We start from the raw sequence: 18,018 nt of genomic DNA on the forward strand, positions 1-18,018 counted from the left end.
ACTTGCACCGTCAGAATTATGCAAATGACGCTGGACGTGCAGCAGTTATCTGAGGACAGATTGGATGAAACTATTATAGGATGTGAAAGAGAACAGGCAGCAAAGACACTGCAAAATGGCGAACCGCGACAAGGGTAAGCAGGCCTAAAAACGAATTGCATCTCTATGTGGTAATTCAGAACAATATATACAAGCGAAACTCATTCATAAACTTTAATTGTATATTTAAGCATCTCTAAACCTCTACTTACTGTCCCGTTAATACTGATTGTTTTTAGACGTAGCGGTTTTTGCTAACTTTCCAACTGTGTGATGCTAACTTTTTGTCATGAAGTTGAAGCAGATTTGTATGAATGGGCGTAGTGGCCAAACGGTAGTACTACAAGTCTCCATTGACTTACATTGGGGAAAGAGACGTCTTCAAATCAGCGTATCATTTATTTTTTAGCTAAATAAACTAGCCAGCACGAACTCTTGTATAGCCCTTATTTAAATCATTAGAGTGTAAAGGTTGTAGAGATTCGCTAAAAGCTGAATCCAGAGTTATTTTTTCTCGATAATTCATTTAACACACAGGGCTCGAGAAAACTCAACTGCGCATGCTCGTTGGGCCCACATACGGGTACTTTCTGAATCTACAGTGGCTCCATGTTTGTCTTCATGCGCCGCTGAGCCACTCTCATAGGAATGACAGGGGTTTTCCAGTTTTCTTTACACATGCTGCATGATGCTAGCAACTTTGATAAGTTCTGAATGTAGCTAATAATGGAGACAGCTAGCAGTGTCATGTTAGCACCCCTGTGACTTAATCATGAACTGCTATGGTTTATTATTACTCATTTAGTATTTAAGTATTCGCATGATTCACAAGCGTTATTGTCATCGCAATTATGCCACATCAAGGTGGAACGCTCTTCCCACTACTGTAAAGGAAAGTAAAACTATACTTACCTTCAAAACCTCTCTTAAAGAGCACCTTCGGGGGAGAGCATTGCAAAACTGGCTCCGGTAATGGTACAAATCTCAACCTGTCGTACAATGGACAGCTTCCCCCCCCCCCCCCATCTATGTATATACTCGCATTTTAGACTCTGTTACTAACTGTATATCTGTAGACTCGGTATGTCTTAAATGTCCGGTTAGGATGTATTAGAACGAAATCTAAAATGAAATTTGTAAGTAAGCCATCTGTATGTAAAAAAACACCTGTCTGTAAATTGTAAATAAGCCATCTGTATGTCAAATATGTCTTGTATGTCTTAAATGATATGATGAATTGGAAATGGGGGACCCTGATGTAAACAAGACGAAAGTCTTTCTCTGGTCTGCATCCCCTTAATAATTGTATGTTTTGAGCTGTACTGTACTGTACCCAATATACAAGCTGTTAATAAACTTTTCAATCAATCAATCAATCAGTCATATGCACTGTAGCCCCAGGATAGTTTTTAAGGTGCACGTTTCAAGCTCAAGGATCCTCCAAGAATGACAATGCAACACACAATATACTAAAGAAATAGGAGGTACATGGTGCATTTAAATAGTGCAAGTGATAGAATGGTGCATGTGAGCTGCAGGCATATATACTGTGTTCATGTGATGCATGTAAAATGAAACAGAATGTACAAGTAAATACTGTACGGTGGAAAAATGCTGTACTAATATATAAACGTGTACAATGATCAGTGTATTATAAATATATATTAAAAATGTGTGTGAAATTTTAGACAGATTGTTTAACATGGCACTACTGCCTGAGATCCTTTATACCGCCATGTTTACACTCCACATATTTTATATATTTTTAGAAAATGATGTATTTTATTCCACTGTTCGTCATTTTACATCCTGTTTTTATTTTTATTCTATATGACATTAATATACATTACTTATTTCTGCATTTTACTTGAACATCATGTCACTTTGCACCATGTTCTTGCAATATTTTATTTAGATTTCTTCTTGCAGTATTTATGGTACTTGTGGGCAGTGGCGTAGCCAGGAATTAGTGTGTGGGTGGGCCAGGAGAAATGTAGGTGGGCCAGGGGGAGACTTATTAAGCGTGGGGTCTGAGTTGAAACTTCATTAATGATTTTATTTAATTTTTAATGCACTAATTCAACATAAGCATAAACTAGCAGTGAAAACATAGGCACAGCGGCCTCAGAATGTGTAAAACTGACATCCACAGGACTGGCTCGGCGGTCACAGGTTGTTTATCCGTCACAGTCGCACAGTGGGCAGTTATTTCTGCTGTAAAGTTGGGGGGTCTATGGAAATGGCTCCTTTCTGCATCCACCCCCTGTTGGCCACTAGATGAACTGCAGTTTGTGGCACTTCCTTCTGGGCTTCCCGGCTCTGCCCCGGGTTGCGTTCGGATAGTTTAAAAATCAGCTCCTAAGTTCTAACCCTATCTCCTATTCCTTGACCTCTGAGTGAAACGTCACGGGGTTAAGGGATAGTGGATAGGAGAATTCAAAAGGACTTAGGAGAAGAGACTGCGGTACTTTAGAGAATCCGAATGCATTTTCATTATCTGACGTGTTTATGATGCGCCAGCGGACGTCATTGTGTGCGTCTGCTGCTGTGGGGAAACTATGGAAACTACAGTTTTCTATACAACGGACTACAACATGGATGTTTAATAAGAACGAGGGACTCATCTAGAGACTCTGCACCGTTCATATTTCTCTTTTTGATTATAATACTGATGAACGTTCAAAACAAAGTACTTTGGCAACTTACCACATACGTTTTAAAATGCTTAATAAGCACCGTAACTTTCATGATATCATTTCTCCGTCATAATCGTTTGTGTCCGTGAACGGCCGACTGTTGTGTGACTTCAAATGCTGCGGCTGCAATGCATTGTGGGGCAGCATTTTCTCCTCTCCTTTCGGTTAGGGAGGTCCAGTGGTTCCTAAGCTAAAGGAGGTTATAAAGGAAGTTTGAAACCTCCTTTCCTTTCATGTAGAGAATTCGAACGGCACTTATCATGGCTGCCACTGAGGGACTTCCGGGTCATTTCACTCGGTTAGGAAGGTTCCTAAGCTAGACGGACTATTCGAACGCAACCCCAGAGTTTGCCGCTTGTCAGGAACGTCAAAATCGCTATGACGCGCTGATTGGCTGTGTGTGGGCCAGACGTGCATGTGGGTGGGCCACAGCTACACCCCTGCTTGTGGGTTATCTGTCGCCACTTTTTTCGGTTTTTTCAGACTCTCTAAATACGCACTATGCGCTAGAGTCGACCCAATTAAAATGTGGCGACAGATAACCCACAAGTACCGTATTTATACTTCTATGGTATAAAGTATATTCCATTGATGCCCAGGACTACCATTTCCATTGCTCAAACTACGCTGTGCCTGTTGGGCAAATTCCAATAAGGCCTTTTTAAATCCTGAATTGATTTGCTGCTGACTGTTTATGTTTTGTTCCATGTACGTGCAGAGCTGGAGGAGGAGATTTACGACAAGGTGGTGGATCTGACAGAGTATGCCAAAAACCAGCGATGGTGGAACGGACTTTTTGGGAAGAACTCCGGCCCCGTAGCCGAGAAATACTCCGTGGCCACACAGTTAGCCATCGGAGGAGTGAGCGGATGGTGAGCACTCTCATAGGAAATGCATTGTGCTGCCTTCAGGGGCTCCGAGTTAACTCGACCACCTAGTTTTATTTAATTTTTTTTTTTTCAATATATATATTTGTCTTTTCAGGTGAGACAATACAAGCAGAAACATTAGGGACAACAAAACATAATAAAACCCACAAAACGACGATTGTACCTGATTCCATGTTTTAAGAGTATTTCTAACAATACCCTATATTTTCCAAGTAAAGAAATATAGAATTAGGATAATTTTTTTTAACCATTCTGTAGTATATTTTAAGTTGTGACGTGTGATAAAACATAATGTTTGGAAGTGCTAATCCCCCTTCATCTAACGGTAGTTGCAATTTCTCCAGTTTAAGTCTTGGGCGTTTAGATTTCCACACAAATGTACCCATTATACTATGAAGTGATTTAAAAAACCTAGCTGAGCTATAATTCGGCAACAACCTAGTTTTCTAAGGGCTAAGAGGAACCTTTATTGGGGCATAGGTGGGACACGTGTTTGTTACGGCAACACAACGACAGAATGGTACAGAAAAGGGAAATAAGAAAAAGGAATTAAAGTGAGAGTGGTTTGGTTACAGCGACAGTAGTGAGTCAGCATGTTCTCAGTGTACACACGACTGTTGATATGATAAATAACAGTTTAGTATCTGTCTGTTTTATTATAAACAAAATAGAAAATGATGCAGAAGGTTTTCAGATTAACAAAAAAATCGATTTACTTGAAGTGTCATTAAAGCACACGATAACATGTGATTTATTCTGAAGGGAATTCCTCTGCAGCAGAAACACCAAGCTGGAATAAAGAGGTTCATATAACGATGAAAATTATCTCTAAATCTGAAATGTAAACAATGCCAAAACCATGTTAACCGAAGGGATGGGTACCGAGCCCCGGTATTAAACGGGCCCCGGGGATGAATTATTAAAATTAAGCTCCGACGTTATCGGTCTTTTTATCGGTACTGGAGACATGTCAAATATATGTCGTATGTATTATTGCTACACAAACATTATATTGCAGTTTCAGTGTCGCCAACTCTGTTTCTAATACGCAAAAAGACTACAAAATGCGTCCATGATGATTTTTAGTATTTTCGATCTTTCCAATCCAGACGAGAGATCGCTCTCCCGTCTGTGTGCGAGGGGGCGGGGCAGTTTACACACACGCAGCTGCTACATGCAGCAACACACACACACACACACACGCACACGCACACGCAGCTGCTACATGCAGCAACACACACACACACACACACACGCACACACACACGCGCAGCTGCTACATGCAGCAACACACACACACACACACACACACACGCACACGCAGCTGCTACATGCAGCAACACACACACACACACACACACACACACACGCAGCTGCTACATGCAGCAACACACACACACACACACACACACACACGCAGCTGCTACATGCAGCAACACACACACACGCAGCTGCTACATGCAGCAACACACACACACACACACACGCAGCTGCTACATGCAGCAACACACACACACACGCAGCTGCTACATGCAGCAACACACACACACACGCAGCTGCTACATGCAGCAACACACACACACACACACACACACACACACACACACACACGCAGCTGCTACATGCAGCAACACACACACACACGCAGCTGCTACATGCAGCAACACACACACACACGCAGCTGCTACATGCAGCAACACACACACACGCAGCTGCTACATGCAGCAACACACACACACACACACACACACACACACACGCAGCTGCTACATGCAGCAACACACACACACACGCAGCTGCTACATGCAGCAACACACACACACACGCAGCTGCTACATGCAGCAACACACACACACACACACACACACACACACACACACACACACACACACACACACACACACACACACACACACACACACACACACACACGGAGGAGATGGCGGAGAGAACTAAGCGCTCCAAGGTGTGGTTAAATGTATTGAGGTGGACAATGCTCGTTACCAAAAGGGCAATAAGAGTTGAGCATGTAGGAGCGGTAACACGAGCAATTTGTCTAAACATTTATCAAAAGTGCACCACATCCAGACGGAGGAATGCACCGGGTTCGACTGTCTTTCTAGTAGCTCTGTAGCCCCATCCACGAGGAACGTTTCCACGTCAGGTGTTATGTATGCTAGCAGCAACACACAGAGTTAACTACATTATACAAACATGGGTTAATGATTATAGGTAACTGAGTTATTTATTTTTGTTAAAGTTTCAGCTATTCTGTTTACAGTTCTGTCCTCAGATTATTTAATACGATTTGTTAAAACATTGTTGTTTCTTTTGATGAGAAATAATATTTATTTATTTTAAATAAAAAGCAATGTTAGTTTTGTTCACAATTTGTTTAGTTCGTTTACCTTTTTTTCTCCAAAAGAACCGATAAAAGTACCGTTAAAAGACCGGACCGATAAGCGGTATCGATAAAAGTAGTAGTACCGTTAAAACCTTAACGATACCCATCCCTAGTTAACAGTAGGGATTGAAGAGAAATCAACAGGTTTGATACATGGTTGATACAGAACGTGTGTTAAAGTCACTGTATATTAACCTTCATGCTCTGTCTGGATGAATTCAAGGTGTGCGGGGTATCTCTTCTCGAAGGTGGGGAAATTAGCAGCTACGTCTGTAGGAGGAGGTCTTCTGCTGTTACAGGTGCTCATCCATAACTATTCATGAACACGTACAGGTCTAACCTTTCAACAGAAAAATAAACATTATAGTAAATCATCTTTGCTTTCTTATCTGTCTTCTCTTTCTCCAGATTGCTAACAATAGCGGCTACATCCAGGTGGACTGGAAGAGAGTAGAGAAGGACGTCAACAAAGCTAAGAAGCAGTTAAAGAAAGGCACCGATCAGGCCCGCCCAGAGTTAAACACGTTTGTTGAGAAGGTGAGATTTGTGTGTGATAAATCTACAAGTTCGGTTCTTCTCTTTATTCACGTCACTGCATCTTGTGTTTGTTTCATTCCTCTATGTAGGAACAATGACGTGTCTTTGAGGTCGTAGAAAAGGGCAATAGAAATACAATATGATCTTATTATTATTATTATTTAAGTCCGATTTGAAGAATATAGAATAGTCCTGCTGGCCTTGTGGTTAAAACAGCAGACGTTTAACTTCAGCATGCCTGGTCTTATGTTTCACTCCTTTACTTTTATTATAATAATGTTGCTTTGTTTTCCTTTTGGAACTCAGGGTTCCTACTTTTTACATTGTTGATTTTATGTAGAGCTGAAATCATTTATCCATACATTTCTTTTTGCATTTTACAAACTGAGAAAGTGAAAAGAAATCCAATATTCTTAGATTCTCCCAAATGAGAGGATTCCCTGCTTTTCTTTGTCATATCTCATTTTAAAACTACATATTTCTGGGTGTTTGGACTTTTGGTGAACCAAAACAAGAGATTTGAACACACTGCTGTTACTCAGTGAAGTTGTGATGTTGATTCCTTGATGTTTTACCATCACCATATGAACCTAATCAGCAGCTGCAGCCTGATATCATCTTAATGCAAAGGCTATTTCCGCTGTATTGCATTTAGTGTAAATCAATGTCTGTCTGGAATGGATTTAAACTGAAACGTGTTTTCTGTGTGTTCCAGTCCACAGCGTTCGTGAAGAAGAACATTGTAGTCACCAGCGGATTCGCCGGCGGCTTCCTGCTCGGCATGGTGTCTTAGTTTCCTCCAAAGGAGAAGAGTCGGTGCTCCCTCGATGTCGTGGAAACACTTGAGGGAAACTTTATCAATCATTGCTGGAAGGTTTTAAAGAGTTTCCACAGCAAGCAACCTACTTCAGATTAGCTTGTGGCTGTGTTTCTACATACGCTGCACCTCCTTTTTGTCTCCTTTAATACTGTTAAAGCATGGTCGATATATAATGTGGGACTTCTTTGACAGACCCTCTTAAAACGCTCCGCTCCCCAGGCCAAATAATGATGCATATCATGCAAAATGTGGTTTTCTAAGGGGAAAAGCCATTAGAATTGTTTTTATTTATTTAGCTTGTCAAACTTGTTCCTAAAACAAAGAGTATATGTCATTTTCGCTGCCTTGTTGCACGCATAAAGCCAAGCACATGCAGCGTAATGAAGTCTAATTAAATTCACCTTGAGGTGGCAGGTGGTGGCTTTAGGTTATATTTTGAACTCCATGGTGATCAATCCTCTCCGGGGTTAGAGTGCTGATGGGTTTGAGAGAAGTATGTTTTTGAAAGGTGCTGCAGGACATGTTCGATGGGTGTTAATGTCAGCCTCCCCTGCATCTCCTTTTCTATGTGTTTTGTTTAGCAATACATTGAAGCTTTAAGTACTGGAAGCTGTGGTTTGTCTACAATGTACGTTTGATGAACAAATAAAAGTAATAAAAGCTCTTAAAATATTTTGCGTTTATTTTATGATAAATGATGTACATGAATTGCTTTTCCCTCTTGACCTTGAATCTTGGTTGTCTTCAGTCATGTTTTGTGTTTAGTATCTGAGCTTGGCTTTACTTTCACTCACAGCATGAGCCTATAATTAAAGACAGCATTAAACTATGTGTACTACTACCTATTAAATGATAACCCTATAGGCTTTTGAATGCCAAACAAATCAAACAGGTTTTAATTTCTGGTTAATGTTTTGCCTTTAATTTGTTGTCTCATTACTTGGCTTCTTTACTTAATCAAAAATACCACAATATACAAAAAATACCCCTCTACAAGCTGCATATGGAAATGTATGTGTATGTAAAGGTAAAGTGACTATAATTGTAAAGGAAATACATTCAGTGGAATAAAAAACAAACAGTATTAGCCTCCAAAATGAAGTAGGCTACAGTAGAAAGAATACAATGGAAATGGAAAAACAAGGTAGGCAGGTTACTCAAATGTGTATTTACTGCAATTACACTGTAATTCTTCACCTTGACAAATAATATAATTTATAATACAGCAACAGAGTAGAGAATAATAATAATGTAGCCTATTTATTTGAAGTCTTATACTTTTAGGATTCGTGGTTTATTGCACTTATAGTTGGTCGCTTTGGATACAAAACGTTAATGAAACGAAATATAATGTATTTGAGTATTTGAATGAATCCGGCAACAGGGTTAGCAGATTCAGTGAATAGACAAACAATTAATTAGTTTTCTGTGTATTTTTGAGACAACGTTACATTTTTGCTTGTACTAAAACCTGCTAATATTTGATCCGTAGTTGTGCCTTGGTGTGTACAAAGTCTCTGTTATTGTTTCCTATGTTAAACCTCATTATTGTAAAAATATAAATAAAAACAATAATCAACAATAGTTTGCCGGCCTAAACGTTGCTAGGAGACGCTCCCAAACAGAACGCTTCCATGGCAACCATAACAAACGGTTTGTTTTTTAAATGAACGGCAGATAATCAGACGGTTTTACAAAATAACGTCATGGCATTACCATTTCTACCCGGGAATTCCCGAAATAGACAGGTAATATAACAGAATGAACGGGTGTTTACTTTAGCTGGGGTTAGCTTTATTCACTTTATTAGATTTACAGCATATTTAGATGCTAGCTAAGTGTAATTAACCTAATTGCAAGCTAGGTATCATGCTAGGTCCTGAGCTAACTAGTGTTGTGTGTCAGTTAGTCAGTTAGTTAATTAGTTAGTTAGATGTGTATAGCCATTAAGAAATTAAACAAGCTGCCTTAATGTTTGAAGGTTAATAGCTGATACAACACAATTATTGTATTAATAACATGTTCATGCCTACTTATGCAGTGGTTTAAAGTAGCTATGCACATTTACTTAAGTACAATTTTGAGGTAGGCTACTTGTACTTTACTTGAGTATTTCCATGTTATGCTACTGTGTACTTTTACTGCACTACAATTCAGAGGTAAATTGAGTACTTTACTCCACTACATGTATTTAATACCTTTAGTTACTTTACAGATTTGGATTAATTATGTGAATTATAATCAACTCCTAAATGTAAGAGTATTCATACACTCTGGTACTAATACTTTTACTCAAGTAAAAGATCTATACTTCTACTTTTACTCAAGTACAACATTTGAGTACTTCTACTTTTACTCAAGTACAAGATCTTAAATCCTAAATAAACATGTTAGTTTTGTTAAAAGTCACAATTAAATCGGTGCAGCACCTGTCAAATTGGTAATCCTTAATAAGTAACTACATTAGTTTAACAACATGTCCGTCTTTACATTGACTTTTGATGATATCTTCCATTAAGTGCACTTTCATTAAGCTGTGTTGCTATTGATGTACGGTCAGGTGAGTGTCAGTGAAACATCACTTTTTTGCCCATATTACTCACCTTTTTTCATAGGAAGTGATCATTCTTGACACATGTTCTCCTTTCTGTCAGCAGCTGGGGAAGGACAGGTTCCACAAATCCCAACATTTCGATTATTCCAACGGAGTCCCTTTGCTGGTGGGAACCGAGAAGCCGGGCATCGGAGGAGAGCTGCTACTCGGCCAGGAGATCAAACCAAAGTTTTCTGTCTACCCCAAAGGAGAGGGCAGCGATCTACCTGCATGGGTGGCCTTCGACAAACAGGTGAAGGGATCAGTGATACCTCCTATCTATCTATCTATCTATCTATCTATCTATCTATCTATCTATCTATCTATCTATCTATCTATCTATCTAACAGGCTAACAGCTATCATTTGATGAATGACATTTATAAAATGCCCTTTCACCCCACCAGGCTTTATGTTTTGAAGCGTTCTGTAAGGAAGCTGAGACCCAGGCCCGAGATGAGAAGTACAGAATCAGGAAGTTTAAGATCTTCTTCTTCCTGGAGGACGACACCATGCAGGTGGTGGAGCCGGAGAACAAGAACAGTGGCATCCCTCATGGTGGGAATGCCTTGATGTATTTTCATGTTCATTTTGATGCATATTAGACTCTGACTCAATGCTTCATTACCCAAAGTGCACACGTCACTAAGATATGATGAGTAATTTTATATTCCATTTCATTTTTATTTGTTTCGTTCATGGTATGCACAACTTAATGTTTAACAATTATTTATATACACACCGTACCCGAAAAGGAGATTTTATTATTTATTTTTATATTACCTGCCCCTTTCTCAAAAATAAATAAACAAATAGAAGTAGATGGTCTGTCCTTCATATTTTCTTATTCGCAGCCAATCACAACAGTATCGTAGGAAAATAAGAGAAACACAAAAACGTACAAAAAAAGACATAATTCCCTCGACAGTTAACGGAAAGAAACACAACACCAAAACATCACACGAACAAGTGAAGTGCAACACCCTCATCCATTCCTGTGTTGTGTTTTCCTCGCGACAGGAACCTTGATCCGTCGGCAGCGTGTCCCCCTGCCCCCCCCAGATGATGACCAGTTCTACAACATTTTCCATTTGAACCTGAACCAACAGATGGTGCTGTACGCGCGCACTTTCACTGTGACCAACTGTGACTCCTTCACCAGGAACTTCCTCACTAAACTGGGGGTGATCCTGAATGACCCCGCCACTGCACCTGACGACCCGCACAGCTGCCTGCTGGATAAGGTGGGTGTCACACTCATAGCTTCATTCCCTCATAAGAACAACAATGACACAATGAAGTACTACACCTGACCTACAAACTCCCCTGTTCACCATGACCTTTGACCCCTAACCCATCACAGTCCCCCTGCTTCCACTCCTACTGCTATTTATTTAATTTGTATTTTTAAAACTTTATTATTTGCCCCTTTTGTTTGTTTGTTTGTTTGTTTGTTCACCATATAAAGCGGCCTTGGGTCTCTTGAAAGGCGCTATACAAATGTAATCTATTATGATTTGTATTATTACGCCTCATATGGTTTCTTAGCAAAATAATAGCAAAGAATATAACCAAAAGTGAGAAAATGTGAAGGCTATTTCCAAATAATGATTTAGAACACATGTTTGATCAGAAACACAACTACAACGATTTAATAATAATTCATTGCATTTATTTTAGTGCTTTTCCGAGTGCCCTAAGCGCTTTTCATGATATATTCAAAAAATCTCTCAAAACTCTTATTCACTCTAGCTTTCAAACAAACAACCCCACCCCTCTTTACTCGCACTTGGATTAGGACTACTGTTTATGTGTTACGCTTTCTTTGTCCTGTTTCACTTTCTGATTTGATTTAAAGCGTATTTGAGCACTAGGAAAAGACTATACAAATCCAATGTATTATTATTATTAGATATTAATACATGAATACTGTGGACAATACCCACAAGAGCAATTGGGGGTGGAGTGTCTGGCCCAGGGACACACATCCGAATCAGAATACCTTTATCCGTCCCTCAGAGAGGACATTTACATTGTTACAGCAGAAAAGAGCCACAGCAGCTTCATTTGTTTGTTTGTTTGTTTGTTTGTTTTTCAAAAACAAATGTATTTCTTTAACCCTCCGGTATCATTCGATTGGACAACGCAAATTAGTCATTCGGGACAAAAATGTCCACTGCCAAAGACTTTGATAAAAACATTATATTTTTTCAGAACTTTTTTGGATTCTAAAGCTACTTCAGCCCTAATCAAAAATACTAAAAATGTAATCATTTTCAGGATTTTAACCCTTTAAAAGCCATTTTGAAAACATGAAATCGCTGTTGTTTTTCATAATAAAAAAAGGAAAAAAATTAGTTATTTTCCATATAACACATATCTGGGGATTGGCTCTTTTTTTTTATAACAGTCTTGGATATGTCAAAGATGACCAACAACATTTTTTTTTTGCATTATTAATTTTTGCAGATAATCAGATTAAACAAAAAAACTCACATATTAGTCATTCGGGACAAAAATGTCCACTTCCAAAAATTGCTATAAAATGATAACAGATTCATATTTTTTTTTTACTTTTTGGGGTTAAATCTTTCAATCAACTTCAGTCCTGATAAAAAAATACCAAATATTAAACTATGTTCAGGATTTTAACCCTTTAACTGCCAGTTTGAAAACATGAATTTGCGTTCTCTATGAAAAACATGCAGAAAAAGGAAATTATTTTCCAAAATAGATCGAGAAAATAGTCTTGTTACAAAAATCAGGCCATTTGCACCAAAACAACCAAAGTTATTGAAAAATGAAACGTGAAAAATGACCCATATGGACAAAAACGTCCACAGTGATACCGGAGGGAAAGAAAAAAAATATATTTACATGTTAATGATTTAGTTTCGGATGTGTAATTAAGTAGATCATTTGTTTATATATCATTTAGAATCAGTCATATTTTTGTATATCAATTTGAAATTGCTTAATTTTGTATTGTATAATAATTCTCATGGTAGATTTTTGTATTATTGTTTTATACATTCGAAATTAATCTAATCAAATCAAATAAAAAATGCTACCTAAGAAGCATGCATAAAAAAGTATTAAAAGATTTAAAAAAAATCCATACACAATTCACAAAATACATGTTGGTTCATCTCATGTCACATGGTTCCTTTTGTCCAGATTGAAAAGAGTATGACGCCCCTGCGGCCGTACGAGAGGCGAGACACTCTGAAACAGTTCCTGGACCACGACCGCAAAGTCCTGCGCTTCAGCTGCTTCTGGGACGACTCTGAGAGCGTGTTCGGAGACCCCCACCAACTCATCCTGCACTACTACCTGTCCGACGACACCGTGGAGATCCTGGAGACAATCGCCCCAAACTCCGGCAGGGATAACCCCGCAAAGTTCCTCCACCGCAGCAAACTGCCCAGGGTGAGGCACTGCAACACCATAAGATAAGATCACTTTTCAAATCTCAGCTAAAAACTCACGTCTTTGTACTGGCTTTTAACACTATGAACATAACATTTTTACATTTGTATGTGTTTTATATGTTTCTAGTTATTGTGCTTTTTATAATGTTTTTAATGATTGTTTTATTATTTCACTCCCATTGTGTTCTTTTATATTATTCCCTGTAGAGCACTTTGGTCAACTGAGGTTGTCTTAAATGCTATATAATAAATAAAGATTGAGATTGAGATAAGATAAGACTTTAATTATCCCGAAGGAAATGTTGTGCCAGAGTTACAAAAATACAATAAACACAGCAGCATAATAATAAAACTGTTCACCTGAGCTGAGGTTATCTGAGACTCTCAGTCTGACGGAGAGAGTTCTCCCTCCACGTTGAAAAAGCTCCTTATATCCGTTAGCGTAGCTAGCACCAGATGCTAACCACAACGATCTCCGGTTGGCTACCGGTACGCGCACTCTCTCTCTCGCTCGCGCACGCACACAAAATGGCTCGTGCCACACACACAGAGAGCAGAGCTTGAATGAAACACAGAGACCTAGAAGTAGGCTTGTACTGTACTGTAGCATATTATTTTCAAATCAATCCTTTTTCTAATTATGAATTTCACAAAAAAAAAAAAAGACATACATTTCTTGGGGGTGCTTAGGGGTGCTATGGCTATCCAGGGGGGTGCTTTGGCACCCCCTAGAACCCCCCTGGCGCCACCGCTGCCCTCACATGATGTGTTGCAAAGTGTGTTTCCCAACTTGTGCATTTATTGCATTTCATTTGAAATGTGTATTACTAATCTTAAGGCTTGCGGTGCCTCTCTTCTGGTTCGGTGCCTTTTTTGCATCTTTCTCCAAAGCATCCCTCCTCATTCAGTCTGACAGGCTGTAGCTTCCAGTCTCCCTCAAGCAGCCGGCCTTTCTCCTCCAGTTACTGACTCAAGCCTAATTCATCTTGAAAGACAGCCAGGCCTCAATCATGTGTGTGTGTGTGTGTGTGTGTGTGTGTGTGTGTGTGTGTGTGTGTGTGTGTGTGTGTGTGTGTGTGTGTGTGTGTGTGTGTGTGTGTGTGTGTGTGTGTGTGTGTGTGTGTGTGTGCGTATGTATGTGTGTGTGTGTGTGTGTGTGTGTGTGTGTGTGTCTGTGTGTGTGTCTGTGTGTCTGTCTGTCTGTCTGTGTGTGTGTGTGCGTATGTGTGTGTGTGCGTGCGTGTGTGTGTGTGTGTGTGTGTGTGTGCGTGTGCGTGTGCGTGTGTGTGTGTGTGTGTGTGCGTGTAAGTGTGCGTGCGTGCGTGTGCGTGTGTGTGTGTGTGTTTTCACTCCAGTAATTGTGTTTGTTCTGATGCCTTTTTTATTAAATGTCAGCTCTAAAGGTTGACCAGTATCCACCAGCCGATGGGAAATCACCTCAGCACTTCTCTACTCTGTTGCTGTACTCTCTTACTCTCTGTTTCTCTTTCTACCTACCTATCTTTTGCTCTCTCTATCTCTCTCTCCAGAAGTGTGTATTTATATTTGCATGCAGAGTTCTGTGAATATCTTGTAAAATGAGTTTCTGTCTGTGGTTGTTTGTTTCAGCATTCAGCCATGATGAAGCAGCCGGGACAGATGACGGACCGCACAGTGCTCAACGTGTTCGACTCCAACAATCAGGGAAAACGCTACCTACTGGACAGCCTCAAAGTATGACCTGATATATGACAACAAAGCAGTTAACATTAGCCACCTCTAGCTTAGCGGTGGTGACGTGAAGTCATGTGACCGTGCTGTAGTTCCTTTATAGCCCAACATTAGCCACCTCTAGCTTAGCGGTGGTGACGTGAAGTCATGTGACCGTGCTGTAGTTCCTTTATAGCCCAACATTAGCCACCTTTAGCTTAGCGGTGGTGACGTGAAGTCATGTGACCGTGCTGTAGTTCCTCTATAGCCCAACATTAGCCGCCTTTAGCTTAGCGGTGATGACGTGAAGTCATGTGACCGTGCTGTAGTTCCTTTATAACCCAACATTAGCCGCGTTTAGCTTAGCGGTGGTGACGTGAAGTCATGTGACCGTGCTGTAGTTCCTTTATAACCCAACATTAGCCGCGTTTAGCTTAGCGGTGATGACGTGAAGTCATGTGACCGTGCTGTAGTTCCTTTATAGCCCAACATTAGCCGCGTTTAGCTTAGCGGTGGTGACGTGAAGTCATGTGACCGTGCTGTAGTTCCTTTATAGCCCAACATTAGCCGCCTTTAGCTTAGCGGTGATGACGTGAAGTCATGTGACCGTGCTGTAGTTCCTTTATAGCCCAACATTAGCCGCCTTTAGCTTAGCGGTGATGACGTGAAGTCATGTGACCGTGCTGTCGTTCCTTTATGGCTTAACACTAGCCGCGTTTAGCTTAGCGGTGGTGGGGGAAATGCTTACTTCAGTGTCAAATTGAGGTTCAATTCCAAATTTCTTAAAGGTCCCATGTCATGCTTCTCCGGTTATCACCCGTCCCCTTCTGTGTTATGAAGGTTTTTATGCATGTAAACGGTCTGCAGAGTCACAAACCCTCAAAGTACACCCTGTAGGGAGTAAAACTCTAACACAGAACATACCTCCCCAAAACGCCTCGTTGGAGATACGTCACTGTCCATTTGATTCTTCCGGGTACGCATGATGTCAACCGTACCCGGAACGAAATGGACCAATCCGTGGAGCCGTTACGTTACGTCCGCGGAGCCGTTACGTTAAGCCCCCGCTGATTGGTCCAAATTGACCAATCCACGGACTTCCTCACACACACACTCAGTGCATGCAGCTCTGCTGATCTCTCCTCCCTGCTGCAGGCTGATAACAGACAGTTGGGATCGCGACGAAATTCTCTCTGCAGACCCATTCTCTCTGCAGACCCATTCTCTCTGCAGACCCATTCTCACTGCAGACCCATTCTCTCTGCAGACCCATTCTCTCTGCAGACCCATTCTCTCTGCAGACCCATTCTCACAGCGTTTATCAACCTTTCTCTTACTCAATATCAAGCCACACTTATTGTCTTTACTTCGGCTGTGACTTTGTGTGTGCTCAGGGTGAGTTTGGCTGTGTTTCGCTGTGTATCGCTAAACAAGGAAACAACACCTCCACGGAGCTCAGCGCGATTCACAAAGTCCCGACCAATCAGAGCACACTGTGCTCACAGGGAGGGTGGGGGCTGGAGCTACTGGAGCTACAACGAGCCGTTAAAGGCAGAGAGTGAAATTCAGTGAATACACCTAGTTTACAGAGATGCTGTTTGAGAAACCAAAGTGATTTTGGAACATTGCAAAATATAAATCTATTCTAGTAGACCTCAACAATGGAATTATGATCAGTGGAAATGGCCATGCCATGGGACCTTTAATATCAATATAGATGCTCTAGCTTATAAGGATATCTTAAAAAGTGTGCCTCTAACTGAGTGACAACTGAAGTTTGGGGAGGGCCCTTTCCGGTTTAAGAAACAGCCCCCCGGTTCATTGATAACTAAACATTGCAAAATGTAAATCCATGTAAGATTAGCTAAAAGGTTTAACAGGTTAACTTCCAGAGGTGTTCTTTCTGTCCTCTCACCCTGACCTCTCTCTCTTCTCCCTTGCAGACTGGAGCTTTGCAGGATGACTGCTATGTGGACAGTGATCTGAGGGTGGGGGGGGAAGTGAACGTGTGGGGAAGGAGGGTGATCATCACCGATTGTGACGACTTCACCAAAGAGCACTACCGCTCCAAATACGGCATAGGTAAATACAACTACTGTTACTTGAGATACATTAGCCAATCACCAACCAAGGTAACCCCCCCCCCCCCTTATCACTCCTCCTAGAGTGTTTCTGTGTTTCTTTAAACCAATCATCTCTCAGAGGGGCGTGGCCAGCAGCAGCTCATTAGCATTTAAAGCTACAGACACAGAATCAGCCCTTTAGAAACAGGGCTGAAACAGAGGGGATTATGGGTAATGCTGCAATGATCTGTTCTCAATCAGAGACAGGTTCTGTATCTGAGACCTGTGATATATTGATGAAAAACAGTGTAATAGGGGACCTTTCATATTCTTGCTTATTCCTGCAGTACATAAATATGGACACTAGGGGGCAGTAAGAGCAAACACCAGGATGAGCTGTTACCTTCCTACACACATTGCAGACATTAGAGACTGAGAATCGATGATTAAATCACTGTTTTTAAGTTTATGACTAGCTAAAATGTAACACTGCAATTGGAAATGTAAAAGCCGGTGTAAGTGCGTGTTTTATTCTTGTAAAAACTAGTTTTTCCACATAAACTCTTCTTGCACAGATCAATCAATCCTTTTATGTGAATAATTGTATTTACTAAAAAAGGATCAGGGTTATTATTGTTTACTACCTTCTCCTTTTGATACAAATCAATACAAAAAATTGGTTTTACTCAATTTTGTACCTGCCTTATTATATTTAAGATTTTTCTTTTCCATTCTCTTGGCTCTGGCTTTATTGTATTTAAATGTCCTTTAATATTGGCTTCCTTTTGCATTCATTCATTGTTGCTGTGTGTACATGAACCTGCCTTTCCTTTATTAGCCTATAATATAATGTTCTG

At 40.4% G+C, this 18,018-nt stretch overlaps 2 protein-coding genes across 2 annotated transcripts in view; both read left to right on the plus strand.

Annotated features, from left to right (window-relative positions):
* Positions 1-8,058, plus strand: fundc1 (FUN14 domain containing 1). The gene is made up of 5 exons (XM_079664980.1): positions 1-134; positions 3,454-3,607; positions 6,253-6,328; positions 6,438-6,566; positions 7,282-8,058. The coding sequence occupies exons 1-5, from the start codon at positions 116-118 to the stop codon at positions 7,357-7,359; spliced, it is 456 nt and encodes a 151-aa protein (XP_079521106.1). The 5' UTR covers positions 1-115; the 3' UTR covers positions 7,360-8,058.
* Positions 8,059-9,030: 972 nt separating this feature from the next.
* The window catches only part of efhc2 (EF-hand domain (C-terminal) containing 2), a 15,505-nt gene continuing 6,517 nt past the window's right edge, over positions 9,031-18,018 (plus strand). Inside the window, exons 1-8 of the mRNA XM_079665849.1 lie at positions 9,031-9,134; positions 10,044-10,232; positions 10,386-10,536; positions 10,999-11,222; positions 13,156-13,407; positions 15,018-15,122; positions 17,042-17,230; positions 17,509-17,534. Of these exons, the coding sequence (XP_079521975.1) occupies positions 9,093-9,134; positions 10,044-10,232; positions 10,386-10,536; positions 10,999-11,222; positions 13,156-13,407; positions 15,018-15,122; positions 17,042-17,230; positions 17,509-17,534 (1,178 nt within the window). The 5' untranslated portion in view covers positions 9,031-9,092. The remainder of the gene's footprint in view (positions 9,135-10,043; positions 10,233-10,385; positions 10,537-10,998; positions 11,223-13,155; positions 13,408-15,017; positions 15,123-17,041; positions 17,231-17,508; positions 17,535-18,018) is intronic.

The sequence above is a fragment of the Notothenia rossii genome (genome assembly GCF_949606895.1).
Source record: "Notothenia rossii genome assembly, chromosome: 2".
Taxonomy (NCBI): domain Eukaryota; kingdom Metazoa; phylum Chordata; class Actinopteri; order Perciformes; family Nototheniidae; genus Notothenia; species Notothenia rossii.

What these genes read in the sequence shown, in the direction of transcription:
- fundc1 (XM_079664980.1), top strand. An exon ending in ATCGGAGGAGTGAGCGGATG is followed by an intron (nt 3,608 to 6,252) that starts GTGAGCACTCTC and finishes GATGAATTCAAG; the next exon opens with GTGTGCGGGGTATCTCTTCT. An exon ending in GAGGTCTTCTGCTGTTACAG is followed by an intron (nt 6,329 to 6,437) that starts GTGCTCATCCAT and finishes CTCTTTCTCCAG; the next exon opens with ATTGCTAACAATAGCGGCTA.